Source organism: Staurois parvus, unplaced genomic scaffold, assembly GCF_062004578.1.
Source record: "Staurois parvus isolate SC_StPar_1 unplaced genomic scaffold, SC_StPar_1.0 ptg002422l, whole genome shotgun sequence".
NCBI lineage: Eukaryota > Metazoa > Chordata > Amphibia > Anura > Ranidae > Staurois > Staurois parvus.
In genome coordinates, this window is record NW_028320218.1 from 27081 (window position 1) to 45000 (window position 17920).

At 39.0% G+C, this 17920-nt stretch overlaps 1 protein-coding gene across 2 annotated transcripts in view; it reads right to left on the bottom strand.

Annotated features, from left to right (window-relative positions):
• Positions 1 to 695: 695 nt before the first annotated feature.
• The window catches only part of ABITRAM (actin binding transcription modulator), an 18290-nt gene continuing 1065 nt past the window's right edge, over positions 696 to 17920 (bottom strand). For both annotated transcript variants that reach the window (XM_089665947.1, XM_089665946.1), the window contains exons 2-5: positions 16029 to 16138; positions 10703 to 10754; positions 7751 to 7880; positions 696 to 1324 (exon numbers count right to left, since the gene is read on the bottom strand). In XM_089665947.1, the coding sequence (XP_089522073.1) occupies positions 1169 to 1324; positions 7751 to 7880; positions 10703 to 10754; positions 16029 to 16095 (405 nt within the window). In that variant the 5' untranslated portion in view covers positions 16096 to 16138 and the 3' untranslated portion in view covers positions 696 to 1168. The remainder of the gene's footprint in view (positions 1325 to 7750; positions 7881 to 10702; positions 10755 to 16028; positions 16139 to 17920) is intronic.

Consider the following 17920-nt stretch of genomic DNA (forward strand, 5'->3'; position numbering starts at 1 on the left):
GTCCAAACAAATGGTCATATTGTGAAAACTATCAGGAGTATGTCCTAGCCGTGAACATTTTTAGTGACAGCAGGGTTAGCTGAACGTTTTGATATAAGATATGTGTAGGTGGGCTTGAAAATGAAAGAGTGATGGCAGTTTACAAATCATGTTCTGATTTTTCTGATTTTTCCTTTGCACACTCTAGCTGTGCTGTGCTGCTCAATGCATTCCTATGGGAAAATTTCGCCGCAAAAACCGCGATATTTCTTGAACGATTTGGCGAAACGTTCTACAAAGTAATAGCAATCCGATCGGGATCAATGCGCACATTTTGATATATTACTTGTCTTTGTAGTGTAAAAACTGTGGGAGGAGTTAGCGTGGCAAATATGGCTATAATAAGAATAAGAATAAGAATATATATGTGAGATAACAATAAGTGTTCCTTGCTATGCAAGAACACTTAATAAGAATATATATGTGAGATAACAATAAGTGTTCCTTGCTATGCAAGAACACTTAATAAGAATATACTTGTGAGATAACAATAAGTGTTCCTTGCTATGCAAGAACACTTAATAAGAATAAGAATATATATGTGAGATAACAATAAGTGTTCCTTGCTATGCAAGAACACTTAATAAGAATAAGAATAAGAATATATTTGTGAGATAACAATAAGTGTTCCTTGCTATGCAAGAACACTTAATAAGAATATATATGTGAGATAACAATAAGTGTTCCTTGCTATGCAAGAACACTTAATAAGCCTGTTCAACAGAAACTGATCAAACAATCAACTTCTGTCCAACAGATATAATAACACACCTGTTGAAATTCAGCCGGTCTCTGTTGAACCAACCTAGCTCCAATAGATCAATCTATGGCCAGCTTAAGCACCAAGCACTACAGACACACATTATAATGCGTGTTCACATGCACTTTCATACATTCCCATTGATTATCAAAATACATCTTCCTAGAAGTGTGAAAGTTCATTCGTAAAAACAACAAATAAATATATCCACACACACACAATTACAGAGAGATACTGTATAAAGCATCAGCTCAGGAAATGTAATATAACCACAATGAAACAGGAAAAAGTGCCCCAAAACCAATACAGCTTAGCATTAAGGGATGTTCCCCACAGGAAGTATGAAAGCACTGTGATTACATTTTATATTTAATCTAACACACTTGCAACCAAATATATATATATATATGCAATAATTATGACAAGGGGAAAAAAAAAACAAACATACCTATAAACAGTATATTCATCACCATCGCTACACGTTATTCTACATAGAGGTGCAAGCTCTGTTAGGAACTGAGCTCCCTGAAATAAAAAAAAAGGCAATTTAGAAATATTGGATTGGTTTAATTTTTTAAATCATGTATTTGCAAAAATAAAATATTAAAAATTTCTTTGTTTATGCATAGCATGCTGGGAGTGCAGAAATGAGTTATAACTAAAGACTAACAAAGGCTCATAGACCACTAACTCTTTCATGGAAAGCCTGCACTTTTTTACATTTCAGGCTGACAAAAGGAGCACACTGCCATCTTTAAGGGCTCGTTCACACTTGACTGTTTTACCAACGCTTGCCAAACACCCCTATAGCGTTTGGAAAGCGTTGGTCCAGCGTTTGCGGAGCGTTTAACGCTCGGCAAACGCCGCATGCACGGTTTAGCGGAGGTTGCTAGGCGTTTGCCGAGCGTTAACGCCCCACAAACGCCTAGAATGCAGTTTGAGTGGTGTTACCGCTCAGCAAACGCGTCGCAACCGCACCGGAAACGCCGGCCGGGCGTTTGCGGAGCAGCATCATAGACGAGAATAGGAGGCTTCAACGCCTCCTGACTCGACCAGAGGCGTCCGTTTTGCCATGACGCAAACGCTCCCGTTAGAACAGCACCATGTGCTGTAATGTGCAGAATTGGCAGAGGCGTTTGGGAAGCGGTAAAAACGCTTCCCAAACGCCTCTCTGCCGCCTGCACACAACGCTAGTGTGAACGTAGCCTAAAGCTGCATTGCCACCTGCAGACTAAAAGATCAGCTTTGTGATCCATCATAGCTGAACCACTGTTTGGTTTGATTGTCAGTGGGCCAGTAACAGCCTGGTATGACAGCTAGGGGGAATGTAACATTTAAATGGCATCATACAGGGAACCTTAATCTACAGATTAACCAGGTAACCATTAAAAGGCAAGTGGCATTTTCACAAACTTTCCCCCTGCCTAGCCCCTGATTTCCACTGCCCTACTATTACCTGCCTACTGTGAAGCACTTTTTATTTTTCTCTCAAGGAAATCTGTGTTGGGATCTCCTTTTAAAAATACTAGTTGCCAGCCTTGTAATCAAAAGGCCCAAGGTTTTGAGTCATTGATCTGCAACAAGAATGACCACCACTAGTCAGACTTTCCTCTGAATTCACTAGCTACATGCTTATTCTAGGTCAGTGACTCAAAGTCTTAAAGCCAGATACAGCCAAGCAACTATCATTTCAAGTCAACATTTTCTGAAAAAGAGGAAAATGTATGTCAACCAAAAGATTCCATACGTCTTTTTTCAATAAGCTCCAAATCAAAGCCGTTTAGTTACTCTAAGTGCAGCAATTTGTTTTTTTCTCCAGTCTGTACCAAATCTATACAAGGGTATTTAGTATATTCACACAAGACTAGAACAGATATGGATCTCTCCAGAATGAGAAGAAAATCCAGCATCCCAACATCTATATTGAAACATTAAAAAAAAAAAGTTTATAAATAAACAGTGAAATTTAATAGGGTCCAATAGGTGAAAATCTCTCAGAATCCTTGAGAGATTCTACAGAACCCCAGTCACCCTAATTATTGGTGGGGCTAAAAACCATAAAAGCACAAATATGCATATGTACATCTCACTATGCAAATAGCATGTCCCTCCAATATGCAAATGGATTTTTTTCCCAATGCATGACAACTTGGAAAAAGCAGCGAGAGATGGGTGAGATGAGATGATGGGCTGGGGTTTTTTGTTCTGGCATTCATGCCAGTAGTTGTGTTTAACCAACGCTTGGGCAGCATACCTACAGGCTGCTCTGACAAAGCTGTGAAAGCAAAAACAGGTTTGCAAGATGTCTGTGTCCAAAGAACTATTTGTTTCAATATTCAAATGGAACTATGAGAGCATTATTTCAACACCTTACGACTACAACTTTCTCCAAATTTGTGACAAGACTGACATGATTTGCACTTCTGAACCTGAAGATGAACAAGACTGTCCCAAATATACTGCTTTTAAAAATTACTGAAACTATGATTTATTATATATCAAGATTTCCTTTGTGGAAGATCCATGTGTGGCTTTGAGCAATAAGAAATCACTACACATTTTTTATGTGCACAGATGCTCTGAAGCCTACAACATGTGGATGGAACATTCAGCAACAAAAAACGCTACATATTTATGATGCATACTGACGTTTTGGCCTTGTTTGGAATGCTGTATCTGCAAAAAAAGTTATGTAAAGGGAAATGAATAGAGCAAACTTAAAGTTTGGAATATAGGCATACAGGTGCATCTCAATAAAATTAGAATATAATCAAAATGTTGATTTCAGTAATTCAATTGAAAAAGTGACAATCCTATAGATTCATTACACACAGTGATATATCAAACATTTCTCTTTTTTTTTTTAATGTGGATGATTATGGCTTACAGCTAGTAAAATCCCAAATTCAGTAACATAATATTACATAAGACCAATAAAAAAAAAAAGGATTTTTAATACAGAAATGTTGGCTTACTGAAAAGTATGTCCATGTACAGTATAGTATGTACTCAATACTTGGTTGGGTTTCTTTGCTGGCCAATCAAGCACAGTCATACCATGATCATTAAACCAGGTATTGGTACATTTGGCAGTGTGGGAAGGAGCTAAGCCCTGCTGGAAAATGAAATCAGCATCTCCATAAAGCTGGTCAGCAGAGGGAAGCATGAAGTCCTCCAGAATTTCCTGTTAGAGGGATTCACTTACTTTGGACTAGATAAAACACAGTCAACCAACACCAGCAGATGACATGGCTCCCCAAATCATCACTGACTGTGGAAACTTCACACTGTACCTCATGCAACTTGGATTCTGTGCCTCTCCACTCTCTTTTTCCAGACTCTAGGACCTTGATTTCCAAATGAAATGCAAAATTACTTTCATCCGAAAAGAGAACTGTGGACCACTGAGCAACAGTTCAGTCCTTTTTCTCCTTAGCCCAGGTAAGACGCTTCTGACATTGTCCCCAGTTCAGGAGTGGCTTGACACAAGGAATGCAACAGCTGTAGCCCATGTCCTGGGTACATCTGTGTCTGTGGGCTCTTGAAGCACTGACACCAGACGTAGTCCACTCCTTGTGAATCTCCCCCAAATTCTTGAATGGCTTTTGCTTTACAGTCCTCTCAAGGCTGCGGTTATCCCTTTTGCTTGAGCACCTTTTTTCTAGAACACATTTTCCTTTTCTCAACTTTCCATTAATATGCCTGAATACAACTCTGAACAGCCAGCTTCTTTAGCAATTAACTTTTGTGACTTATCCTCCTTGTGGAGGGTGTCAATGACTGTCTTCTGGACAACTGTCAAGTCAGTAAACTTCCCCATGATTTGTGTAACCTACTGAACCAAACCGGGAGACCATTTAACCACTAGCCTACAGGGCACTTATACCCCCTTCCTGCCCAGGCCAATTTCCAGCTTTCAGCGCTGTCACACTTTGAATGACAATTGCACAGTCATGCAACACTGTACCCATATGAACTTTTTATCATTTTTGTGACAGAGAGAGCTTTATTTTTATTTTGCCCTTGGAGGACTGGAGCAATGTCACTTCCGGTTCCGGGCAAAAAACCCCCCCCAAAAAATTGCTTTAGTGCTTTAAAAAAAAATGATCCAGTGATTTACATTGCAATGGAGAGATGCGGGGTCTAATGGACCCCATATCGCTCCATAAAGAGGAGCTGTCACTAATTATTTCTATCACAAGGGTTGCATGCATTTCTTGTGATAAGAATAAAAGTGATTTAAAATTTTTTTTAAATGGACAGTACAAAAAAAAAAAAAAAATGTAAAAAAAATTAAAAAAAAAATGTTTAAAGGCTGAGGAAACCTTTACAGGTGTTTTGAGTTAATTAGCCGATTAAAGCGTGACACCATGGGGTTTATTTACTAAAGCCGGAGAGTCCAAAATCAGACTCCCTTCTGTATAGAAACCAATCAGCTTCCAGGTTTCATTGCCAAAGCTTCATTGAACAAGCGGAGGTTAGAAGCTGATTGGTTTCTATGCAGAAGGGAGTCTGATTTTGGACTCTCCAGCTTTAGTAAATAAACCCCCATGAGACTACAATATTGAACTTTTTCACAATATTCTAATTTTCTGAGATACTAAATTTTGGGTTTTCACTATCTGTAAGCCATATTCATCAAGATTAAAAGGAAAATACATGAAATATATCACTCTGTTTAATGAATCTACAGTAAGGTCCATATATATTTGGACACAGGCACAATCTTTGTTTTTTTTTTTTTTAGGTATGTACCAAAACATATTCGAGCTATAGTCATAGAATGGATATGGGCTGAAAGTGCACACTCTCAGGTTTAATTTGAGGGTATGTACATCCAAAGTGGAGGAAGGATTTAGGAATTACAGCTCTTAAGAGTAGCCATCCCCCCTTTTTCAAGGGACCAAAAGTAATTGGAAAAATTAATATAATCATAAATAAAATGTTCATTTTTTTATATTTGGTTGAGAAACCTTTACTGGGAATGACTGGGTTTCCTCCTTCCTGATGCTTTGCCAGGCTCTAACTGCAGCTGTTTTCAGTTGTTCTTTGTGGGTCTTTCTGCCTTTAGTTTTGCCTTAAGCAAGTGAAATGCATGCTCAACTGGGTTGAGATCAGGTGATTGACTCGATCATTGCAGAATATTCTACTTCTTTTCCTTCAAAAGCTCATGGGTTGCTTTTGCAGTGTGTTTTGGATCATTGTCCATCTGTACAGTGAAGCGCCGTCCAATCAACTTTGCTGCATTTGGCTGAATCTGGGCTGACAGTACATCTCTAAACACTGCAGAATTCATCCGGCGGCTTCTGTCTTTTGCTACATCATCAATAAACACCAATGACCAAGTGCCACTGGAAGCCATGCATGCCCATGCCATCACACTGCCTCCATGTTTTACAGATAACGTTGTGTGCTTTGGATCATGAGCTGTTCCAGGCCTTCTCCACACTTTTTTCTTTCCATCATTCTGGTACAGATTAACCTTAGTTTCATCCCTCCAAAGAATGCTTTTCCAGAATAAAAATCTAAAATTGTGCCTGTGTCCAAATATATATGGACCGAACTGTATACAATATATAAGTTTCACTTTTTGAATTGAATTACTGAAAAAAAAAGAAAAAAGAAAAAAAAAAAATGTACTTTTTGATAATTTTCTAATTGAGATGCACCTGTATGTTCTGAACAAAGTTTGCAAACAGACTATCTAAATACCCTTCACAAAAGATGTGAAGAAAGCCTTATCTTAGCTTTATTCAATAAATGCAAGTTTGCCAAAGAGTGGTTGGTCTGACTACTAAGGGAAATCTCCCCTGAAGACTCCCATTTCAAAACATACCCTATCACAATCTATACGTTTGCTCCATGCTATGTAGATGACCTACCTTCGTGGCTATAAAATTAACTAATTTAAGGGACTGCTTATCAGTAAGCCTCCATTTGTTCATTGACTGCAACAATCACTAAGGTTTTAGAATCTGTGAATAATCTGTGAATAACTATTACAGCAAAGCCAACTGCATAGTGGAGGGAAATGGCATGTTTTTCTATAAACGTTACCCTTTAAGTTGCTCGTAGAACATAGTTTTGGAAATCCCCAATTGCATACCTTGGAGCTCCTAATTCAGGATACTCTGAGTATCTGGAAATAAATAAGCTTTTGTATAAAGACAAAAGTAAATTTATATAGTGCTGAACATACATGGCAAGTATGTGCTACTGCTCACTTGTAGTCAACTTTGCTGGACGTAATTACCGTGCAACATACCGTATTATGCATTTTATAGTTTTAGCCCCCCCAAAAAACTTGGGGAGTGTGATAAAAAATGAACTTATTACATCTGATAGCCTACCCCCTTTTGGGTTCTACTGAATATCACAATTTAAAATGTATTTTTGCATCTTGGGAGATCCATAGCCAAGTATTTTAGGAGTACATGGGCTGCAATAAAATTGTGCTTTTAAATACAGACAACACTTTCATTAATGTCTTTGTATTTAACACCCTGCTATAATACTAAGAGAAAAAAAGGAGTGCTGGCCTAATGTATTACACTTTTCAGAGAGAGACCGAGCCTATTTTGCCCTACTCCAAAGACATGCTGGTAGGTGAATTGGCTCCCGCCTAAAATTGGCCATAGTATATGTATGTATGAATGTGTGTTAGGAAGCTTAGATGGTAAACTCCTTGAGGGATAGCACAAATTTACGGCGTTATACAAGTACCTGTAATAATAAAATAATAAATTTTAGTTCATTATTAATTCTGCCTGTGCAGTTGTGGGATATTACTGTAAAGTATTAGTATCTCTGTGCAGCTGACCAACTCTAAGTGCAATAGAAATATTGATGAGGAAGAATCACACAAATACGGCTCAGTGTTTATTAAATAAATGACAAAAAAAAAAGTAAAACAAAAAGATGAATGTATAGAAAGACATAGAACATACTCACCCGTTTGGACTTCCCTGACACTTTATTCAGCAACCTGCTGCAGTTGGCGCTGATTTGATAACTAATACTGGAAATAGTTTTCCCACTCTGAAGAACTGGATGACATTCGGCCAGTGTAATAACACAAATTCTAAAAACAAAAAAGGGCATTTTTGAAAAACTGCCTTACTTACAAAAACTAATATTTTTGAGAGCAATACAGAAGCATTTTTCACATGTAGGTAGGTGTTCATTACCAGATATTTCTTCAGTATTATTGCACTTGTATTGCTTCTATCCTTTGTGTGCCTCCCTCACAGTACTAAAACTTTTCTCGGGTTATATTTACCTAAAATGTCAGCCCTCCAAAGCTCTTAGCTTTAAAGCCTTCCCAAGACTGAAAACTTTTCTCATAGATCTTTTCTGACAACTAGTACGTACTACCCTAGTGCATGTACACGGTAACATCCATAGTATTCAATTGAAAGGCCATCTGCAACACATCTTAGGGATTTTCTGATACCAAAGGTTTTATTGATAATAAAATGAGGTTACATATAGAACGCAGTATATATTGTGAGCATGACAATACAACATTGTATAACAAGTCCTTGCAAGGACAATTCAACCACTGAGTCAGGATCATAAACAGAAATTGTGAAAAAACAGTTGTGTTAGATTTGGAACATAGAATGATTCTACATGAGTCTAAAAGGCAAGTCTTCATGAAAACAGAGTTATCTGTTAACTAATTTTCCAGGATGGCTTACAAGGCACAGGAAACACATGATCCACATTATAAAAAGCATGCACCACAGCATAGCATCAGTCATAACAAACAACCGTAGGCATGAAAAAGAAAGACAACATTGGATAAAAAAAAAATCCTCACTCCATTAAGGAAAAAACAGGGAATAGGCGCCATTCTTGGAAGATTCCTGAAAAGTAAGTTATCAGGTAATAACTGATGGTTTTCTGATGGCTTAGGAGAGACTACTAAAAATAACTGCCTGATTAGGGTAGGACCACGGCTTGCAGTACCTTCCTCCCGAAGGCCTGTTCTTGACTGGAGAGCATGTCCACACAGTTTACAAAGGTTCAGAAGCTGGACCAGGTGGCGGCTATGCAGATCTGGATAGGGGAAGCACTTGCCCTAGCAGTCCAAAAAGTAGCCACTGCCCTAGTAGAATGAGTCTCGACTCCCAAAAATGGCATTATCAAAAATGCTCGATAGGCTTCCAAGATAGCCAATCTCATCCACCTTGCAATAGTGTTCTTCGAGAGATTTTTTTACTGTTAGGTCCTGAGAAAAGTACAAAAACTAGAAAAAGTAGGCCAATCCTTTGTGCTCAATGTAAGCAGTTAGACACCTCCTTACATCTACCCTATTGAAAACTCTTCTTTTTCATGCATAGGCCCACCGCAGAAGGAAAGAATAAATTTCCTCAGAGCAATGAAAATCTAAAGCAACTTTAGGCAGGGTCTACGGTCAGAATAATGTTATCTGGACGAATATTGCAGTAAGGCTCTGCATTTGAAAGAGCCTGGATTTGTCCGATTCTCCTAATGGAAACAAAGGCCACCAAGAGCCTTGTTTTCAGTGCTAAGAATCTAGTTGTGCATTCCTCCAGTGGCTCAAAGGGTTGCTTGCAGAAGAACATGGGGACCATACAAACTACTGAGTACCACTTTGAGTTGCTGCAATGAAATTTCAGCAAAATGGACTAGCCTGCTGCATCATTTTTTCACTTTGATTTTTGGGGTGTCTTTGAATTCAGTCCTGTGTAGATTGATAATTTTCATCAAACGATGAGGCATCCTTACGTTCCTAACACATTATCCAGTCCATATCAGTATAGATATTCAGAATGATATTTTTCCCCATTGAGATCTGATGTGTTCCTTTACTTTTTTTGAGCAATGTGTATACACACACACACACACACACACAGTGGTACCATGGTTTAAGAATTGAATGCATTCTGGGACGTTTCGTATTGCGAAAAATTTGTGAACCGAAACACGGTTTCCCATAGGAATGCATTGAAAACCAATTAATCCATTCCGGAGGTCAGAAAAAAGTAAAGTCTTTTAATCTGTTCAAAACTCTTTATAAAGTGCACTTTAAAAAAGGCATAAATACTGTACAGGGACATGATTAAAAAATTTCCAGAATGGCTCCAAAACTCGATGCAAAATCCGCTCCAACACCTCCACACTCGACGCCACGTGCTACCCACAGTCTCCAGCATGCACAGGGGTGGTGTATAAACCTCCCAGGCGCAATGCATCCTGGGGAAACTTGCTTTGTATTGCGATAAAAATTTGTAAACCGAGGCATTATTTTGAATGGATTTTCATTCGTAAACCGAAAATTACGTTAACCGAGGCGTTCGTAAACCGAGGTACAACTGTACACACACACAAAAGTCCTCCTAAATGTTTATATAATATTTGTATACTTAATGTAAAGTTCTATCTTGTATTAATATCTCAATCAGGAAAAAATTCAGTATAAAACTTGTAATCCTAACTTATACATGCCTAATAAACTATACACATTCATCAGATGTAAGTCTTTACTTCACACTATTTGGAAGGGGGAGAATTATGTAGTGAATGCTCCTGACTAAATTACTACCATATGTAAGCTCACCAAAGAGATGTACAGAAAAAACAAACATATATTTCTCACATAGATTTTAAAATCTATTTTACTTTTCCCAATGTAGAACTAATAAAAATATAATAACTCAATTATTCTATTAAGATCCAATACATTAGTAATGTTAATAAGCAAATAATAAGAACTTGTCACCAACTTATAACAGATGTATCATATTCTCAGTGCAGGGTTCCTACAACATACAGTACAAACATAGGCTTACATATTCATGTTATTCTCTAAAATGTAGTGCAAATTCCAAATCAAAACGATTACATTTGGGGAGCAATTTTTAGATTCTCCCTTACCGGTTTGAATGCTGCAGTATACAGAAGTCTTCACAAAGCTTTTCTTTCACATCTGTTCACAAAAACAAAACATTAAGTAGCAGAGGTGTTAAAAACATTAAAAAAAAAAAAAAAAAAGTTTTTTGCTTTGTTTCCTTCTGGTTTTAATTGTACACTAAATCACATCTATATATCAAGTAACAGGTAAGGATATTTTAAAAGGTACAGGCTAAGTGAAGGTTAGATGGGCTTTATTTTTTCTCTCAAAGAACAAAAAGGTCAGAGACCTTTACCATTTACAGCTGTTGAACCCACCAGAATTAACAGGATGACTAGTCTGAAGGACAAAAGAGGCACAAGCATGATTAATACCCTCCATTCCTCTTCTCATAAAAGGATGGGTCAAAATTGGTATTTTATACAATCTGGAAATTACATTTAAAGCATTAATTTCCATGGGGAAGCATTAAAGAGCTGCATCCTTTACAAAGCTCAGTATTTGAACATGTCTATAATGTGCAGTACTACATCACATCCCCTCCCCTTTATACCAGTGTACTCAGTCCCCCCTTTACACTACTGTCCAGTTCCTATTACACCACAGATCCTCCTACACATCAGTCTTCAGTCCTTCTTGGAATCCCAGTCACCCCCCCTTCCCCATTACATCAATATCCCCATTCCCTCTTCACATCACAGTCTCCACTCTCCCATAAACCCCTCAGCCTTTACATAGCAGACCCCCTTCACATCATAACCCCCGCAATTTACTTCGGTGTTCTCAGTCCTCCTTCACATAACCAATTAACCACTTGAGCTCTGGAAGGTTTTACACCCTTCATGACCAGGCCATTTTTTGCCATTTATCAGTGCGCTATTTTAAAACTGGTAATTGCAAAGTCATGCAACACTGTACCCAAATGAAATTTACATAATTTTTTTTAAACAGTTTTCTATTGGCGGTATTTTTATCACCACTTGTGTTTTTATTTTTTATTATATAAAATGAAAAAAAAAAAAAAAAAAAAAGGAGGACTGAAAATATTGAAAAAAACATTTTTTACACTCTACTATAAAACATATCAAATTAAATTTTTTTTTTTTTTAAATATACATTTTCTTGATAAATTTAGGCCAAAATGTATTCTGCTACATCTTTGGTAAAGAAAAAAAAAAGAAATCCCAATAAGTGCATATTGATTGGTTTGTATAAAAGTTATCGCACCTACAATGATATTTAAACTGTAATTATTTTTTTTTTTTTTTTTTTTTTTTTTTAATACCAGTAATGGCGGTAATCAGTGATTTATAGTGGAATTTCAGTAGTGTAGAGGGACATCTGACACAGACATTGAGTGGGAATTGACTAGCTGACATCACTAGTGATACTAATACAGTGACAATACTATACACTGTCACTGTACTGACACTGGCTGGGAGGGATTAACATCTCTGAGTAATCAAGGGGTTAGCTGCATGCCTAACAAGTGTTAGTGTATTACGTGCTACTTTGTACTAACAATCAATTTAATTATTTCCTTCTCCCTGCAGGGAGAAGAAACAAAGATCGTTCCCTCTGTACAGAGCCCTGTGTGTTTGTCAACACAGGGTTCTGGGCTGTGATTGGACACAGCCAATCAGTAGGTCTCAGACATGACTCACTGGCTGGGACCTGCTGACAAAATCCTGCTTTGTCCAAACACAGCAGGAACAAGTGGGGTGGGAGAACACCTTAAATCTTGGAGCAGGGAGAGACCTACAGGTACATTGCCGTGTCTGTAGGAGCCACCCATCTGCACTACAATGCAGGCAGGCAGTCCTGAAGTGGTTAAGGAGGTCATAAGTGGGTCCTGTGAAATTACAGTTTCATTACCTTTTAGAGAGAGGGAAAAAAGGAATGAAAGATAAAGAAAAACTTAAAATATAAAGTCAAAACATATTTTCTAGTTTTGGAAAGAACGGAAAGGGATTAAAACACTTGGCAGGTTTTACTGCTCTTTGTGCCCCTTTCAGGAGATTCAGCCTATTTGCTCTGTTTACCATTAACACTGTGTAAGTCTCCTTCCTCTGAGGTGGTGAAAAATTCCCAAATTTTGGGTTGTCGCCAGAACAGGAATACAGGAAAAACCTTCTAATGGGGACACAAGTTCTGCTGATAGCCACAAATGGCATTGTTTACATTAACCCACTTGAAGACTGGAGTGTTAAAACCCCTTCCTGCCTAGGCCATTTTGCAGTTTTCTATACTGAAATACTTTGACTGACAATTACTTGGTCATACAACACTGTACCCAAGTGGATTTTAAATTCCTTTTTTGAGACAGATTGCTTTCTTTTAGTGTAAGTGAAATCACAACAGGATTGTTTTTTTATTTTTCCTATGAAGAAGGCTCCTATGGTTTAAAGGCTCCTACAAAAAAAAAAAAAAAAAAAGTGTACTTTTTTTTTTTTACCTACAAAAAAAAAAGTGTACTTATTATATATTGTATAAAAAGGTAAAAAAACTTATCCTTTTAAATAAAATAGATTTTTTTTTTCTACATACTTACCTGTAAAATCCATTTCTTGGACAAAGAGCAGGCCATTTATATGGGTTATATGGGTTGTATGCCACCTATAGGTCAACTGACACTGGCAGATCAAAGAGGAAGTCCTTCCCTATGTAACCCTTCCTACACAGGAAGTATTTTGTACCAAGCACTGAAATTCCAGAAAGAGGAGGGACCTCTGTGTTCAGTGACCTACTCCAAGAAATGGATTTTACAGGAAACGGTGTATGAAAAAAAATATCCAATTTTCTTTATCGTAAATCACGGGACACAGAGAAGGCTATGAATGTATGAATTGAAGACCATGTAGTGGCCTTGCAACTGATGCCTGATAGCCCAAAATGCCCCCACACTCCTGGTAGAGTATACTTTCACCCGAAAGGGTGGGACCTTGCCCTTTCAAGCCATAGGCTTGAGGTTGACCTTGATGCTGCCTGCACATCCTGGGCCCTTCTGGCAGCCTTCAAACTCGAGTAAATCCTGACCACTCAAACTACATCCAGAGTATGCAACAATCTTTCCCCTGCCGCCTTTGTACTAGGAAAAAAGCAAGGCAAAACACTGTCCTCAAGTGAAAAGTAGAAATCACTCTAGACAAGAAATATGAATGAGGATGCAACATCACCTTATGATGCAAGACACAGAACAGCTCCTTACATGAAAGAGCCGCCAGCTCTGACACTCTTCTTGCCAAAGTGATAGTAACCAAAGAAGTTACCTTCTGAGTCAAAGAACTAACGGAGTCTCGTGAATTGGTTCAAAAGGTGGATTCTGCAAGGACAGCCAAGATCATTTTCAAGTCAACGACACAAGGGTGGCCTGACAGGCAGGACCATCCACATAGTATGATTCAAGGAATGAGAAACAATGGTCTCTGGGGAAAAAATGGATAGAGCCGAAATCTGACCCAAAAAAAAAAAAGTACACAAGGCCAATTTCATTTCCCCTACTGATCAGAAAAAAGGACAAAAATCTTTCACTCACACATTTCCATGGGTGCCATTTCCTGGCTTCACACCACGCATATAAGATTTCCAGGTCCTGTAATGGAAGCTCACTGAAGCTGGCTTCCCAGCGCTCAGTGCGGAGAAAACAGGACCCAAGACCCACTGAAAGACAATAGGTCTGGGCGGACTGGAAGTGTCCAAGGAGCGTCCCCTTCCAGATACACTATATCTGTGGTCCAAACCCTCCTGAGCTAGTCCAGGCTACCACTATCATCAGTGTTAACTCCTCTCAGATCCTGCTCAAAGACACGGCAATAGCTGAATCGGAGGGGGAAGGCATAGATTAGGGAGAACTGGTTCTTAAAGCGTTACCAGTGGGATTCTTGACCTGGACACAACCTAACTTGCTGTAAACTTGGAATCCAGTAGATCCACATTTAGAGCTCTCCAATGCCGGCAGGCTTCCGAGACGGTCTCGGAATGCAGGGACCACTCTCCCGGTATTGGCGGCTGATGACTGGGGAAAATTAAAAACAAAACCAAAAAAAAAAAACTGCCAGTTTTCTATGCCTGTAACATGTACTGCCGACAGAGATGGCAAATGCTATTCTGCCCCAGACAGAATGTGGTTCACCTTTTCGTGAGCCACACGACTCCTGGTGCCGCCCTGTTGGTTGATATACGCCACTGCCGTGGCACTGTCAGACCAGACCCTGACCGCAACCTATTCAACTGGTTCTTTCAATAATCCAGAGCAAGGATTACTGCCTGAAGTTCCAAGATATTGATGGGCAGTGTTCTCTCCTGTGGAGACCAAGGCCCCTGAACTGTAGCCACCTCCAAACCCGCCCAACCGGAGAGACTGGCATTGATGGTTACTATCTTCCATATACCTGGAAGGAAAATGACGACTTCTCCAGATTCTGAACAAACCACCAATTAGGATTCTGCAATACCCAGGGGCAAAGCTATCCAGCAATCGAATGATTGGATCTTCATGATCCAGACAGACAGAATGTTCAGCTGGAGTGGAACTGCAAGTAGGAAACCACTTCAACGTAAAAACCATTTCCTCATGCAAATATCAAAGAATACCTTTTGCTTCTTATATTTTGCATTACACTTGGAACCGACTGCTCCCTGAGCAAAGGTATTCTGGTATACACCCCCTGCGTCCTCAGCAAACCCAGCACCGGGTCTAGGGGCTGTGAACACTTGGGGGGCTGTAGCCAGCCCAAAGGGCACTGCGCCAAAACAAAAATGGTGATTCTTTACTGCTAATCACAGAAAGCCTTGACAAGCCTGATAAAATCAACACACGAAGATAAGCGTCATTGAGGACTACAGACACCCGAAATCTGTCTCTTGGAGAGGCCACCACTGATCAGACCGGTCCCATCCAAAACAGAAGGATGTCTAGACTTATGTCAAGTGCCTTGATATCAAAGACAGACCTCATGTCCCCATTGGATTTTGGGTCCGTGAACCTGTTGAGTGTCTTACAATAGTAATTTCCGCTCCAAGCAAAAATGCAACGCAAAAGCCTAATAACTCTGTGACAAACCAAGACGGTCCAAAGAGTTGTACTTACCCTATTAGGTTTCTGCCGCTAAACGGAGCGAATTACCTCAGAGACCACCTCCTAGCATCCTCTGCCTGAGATACTATATACAAAAAAAAGGTGCAAGTACCTTTTCGCTATGTTTGCAGTGGGTACAGCAGCCCACTTAAATTAATAAGATGCTGTGCCCAAGCAAACACAACCACAGGGAAACCACATGGATGTAAAGCATGGATAAGAAAACATCAGAATCCGGAAACTATTTTATTCTAAGATCATGTAAACCTTACCTGCTTTGTACCACCGTGTAAAATAACGGTCCACAACAGAAGGAAAATCTCGAGATCCTTCAGCCATGTAAAGGCAAAAGACAATTCAGCAGCAGTTACTTTTATCAAGTCTAAAAGACAAAAATAAAATAAATAGTGATTTTGTATTCATTGTTTTCGCAATATGAGATTTTGCATATGAATATTATGTATTCTTCTATTCACCAGCAAGAGTATATTAGGCTTCTTTCCACATGTTTAAAGTGGAACTACATGTGAATTTATTCATTAAAAAGCAATTTTGAATGCAAGCAGTTCAGCACCCGAATTTGACTTGGCATCTGCCTCTAGAAACCCACTGCACTACATACACACGTGAAGACAAAAACATGCTGACAATTCAAAAGAGCAAAGCAGTAAACTGCTGCTCATTACTATCCAATCACAGGCTTAGGTTGAGGAAATACAGCTTTTTTGCTTAAAATAAATCTATACCCAATAACATAGATTGTATGCTCTCAAAAGCAGGGTCCTCCTAACCCTCTTATTTGGCACCAGATTGTAACTCTTCGGTCTCTATTTTGTAAAGCGCTGTGCAAACTGCTGGCTCTATATTGACCCTCTGATAAATAAAATCTTGTAAAAGTTTAACATTTCAATGTAATGTTAAAGATTGTTTTTAATCTTTAAAATCCAGAGCTCTGATTAAACTAAAACCCACCTTAAAGATCAATGTTACAGAGAGACAACTGCTTCACTATTGTGATACTGTGTTGTCACCTACAATCCAGAAGAGACAACAAGCAGACACACCGGCACATATCACACAGCGCAGGCAAGGTCCCCTTTTGTCATTGGCAGAAATCTGGCTATGTGGGCAGTAAGTGGCTGAAAGAAGCTGGTGAAGTTCAGCAGCACTAAAACAGGTGAAAACTTTATTTCATGAAAACGAAAAATGACAACTGTTTATATTACAAAGTCAAAGAAAAAAAAAAAACTAAAAAGGACATCCAGTTTGGGGGTTGAACCTACTTTAAACCACAGCAGAAAACATCTGCCTGACTGTACAGTCTGGCCAGACAATGTAAAATCCTCTCCACTTCACTGCAAAAATGTACAGTTAGGTCCATGTACATTAGGACACAGGCACAATTTTCGTTTTTTTCAGGTATTTACCAAAACATATTCAAGCTATAGTTATATAATGGATATGGGCTGAAAGTGCACACTCTCAGGTTTCATTTGAGGGTATGTACAACCAAAGTGGAGGAAGAGTTTAGGAATTACAGCTCTTAAGAGTAGCCATCCCCCCTTTTTCAAGGGACCAAAAGTAATTAAACAAATGAATATAATCATAAATAAAATGTTAATTTTTAATATTTTGTTGAGAATCCTTTACTGGCAATGACTGCCTGAAGTCTGCAACCCATGGACATTACCAAAGACTGGGTTTCCTCCTTTCTGATGCTGTGCCAGCCTCTAACTGCAGCTGTCTTCAGTTGTTCTTTGTTTGTGGGTCTTTCTGCCTTTAGTTTTGCCTTCAGCAAGTGCAATGCACGCTCAATTGGGTTGAGATCAGGTGATTGACTCAGCCATTGCAGAATATTCCACTTTTTTCCCTTCAAAAGCTCCTGGGTTGCTTTTGCAGTGTGTTTTGGATCATTGTCCATCTGTACAGTGAAGCACCATCCAATGCTCCAAAGTTATTGAATAAAGGAGAAGTAGGGCCAAAGCTCTTTTGTCCATATTTCTCCTTTAGGTCACAGGAGTGCCTGACATCACAGAACCAGTCCAGACTCTGCAGTGATCCAAACATTAGGGAGCACAGTGGCTAAATGGTTAACGCTTCCTCCTGGCAGTATTAAGGTCGTTGGTTCAAATCCCAACCACGGCACCACCTGCCTAGAATTTGC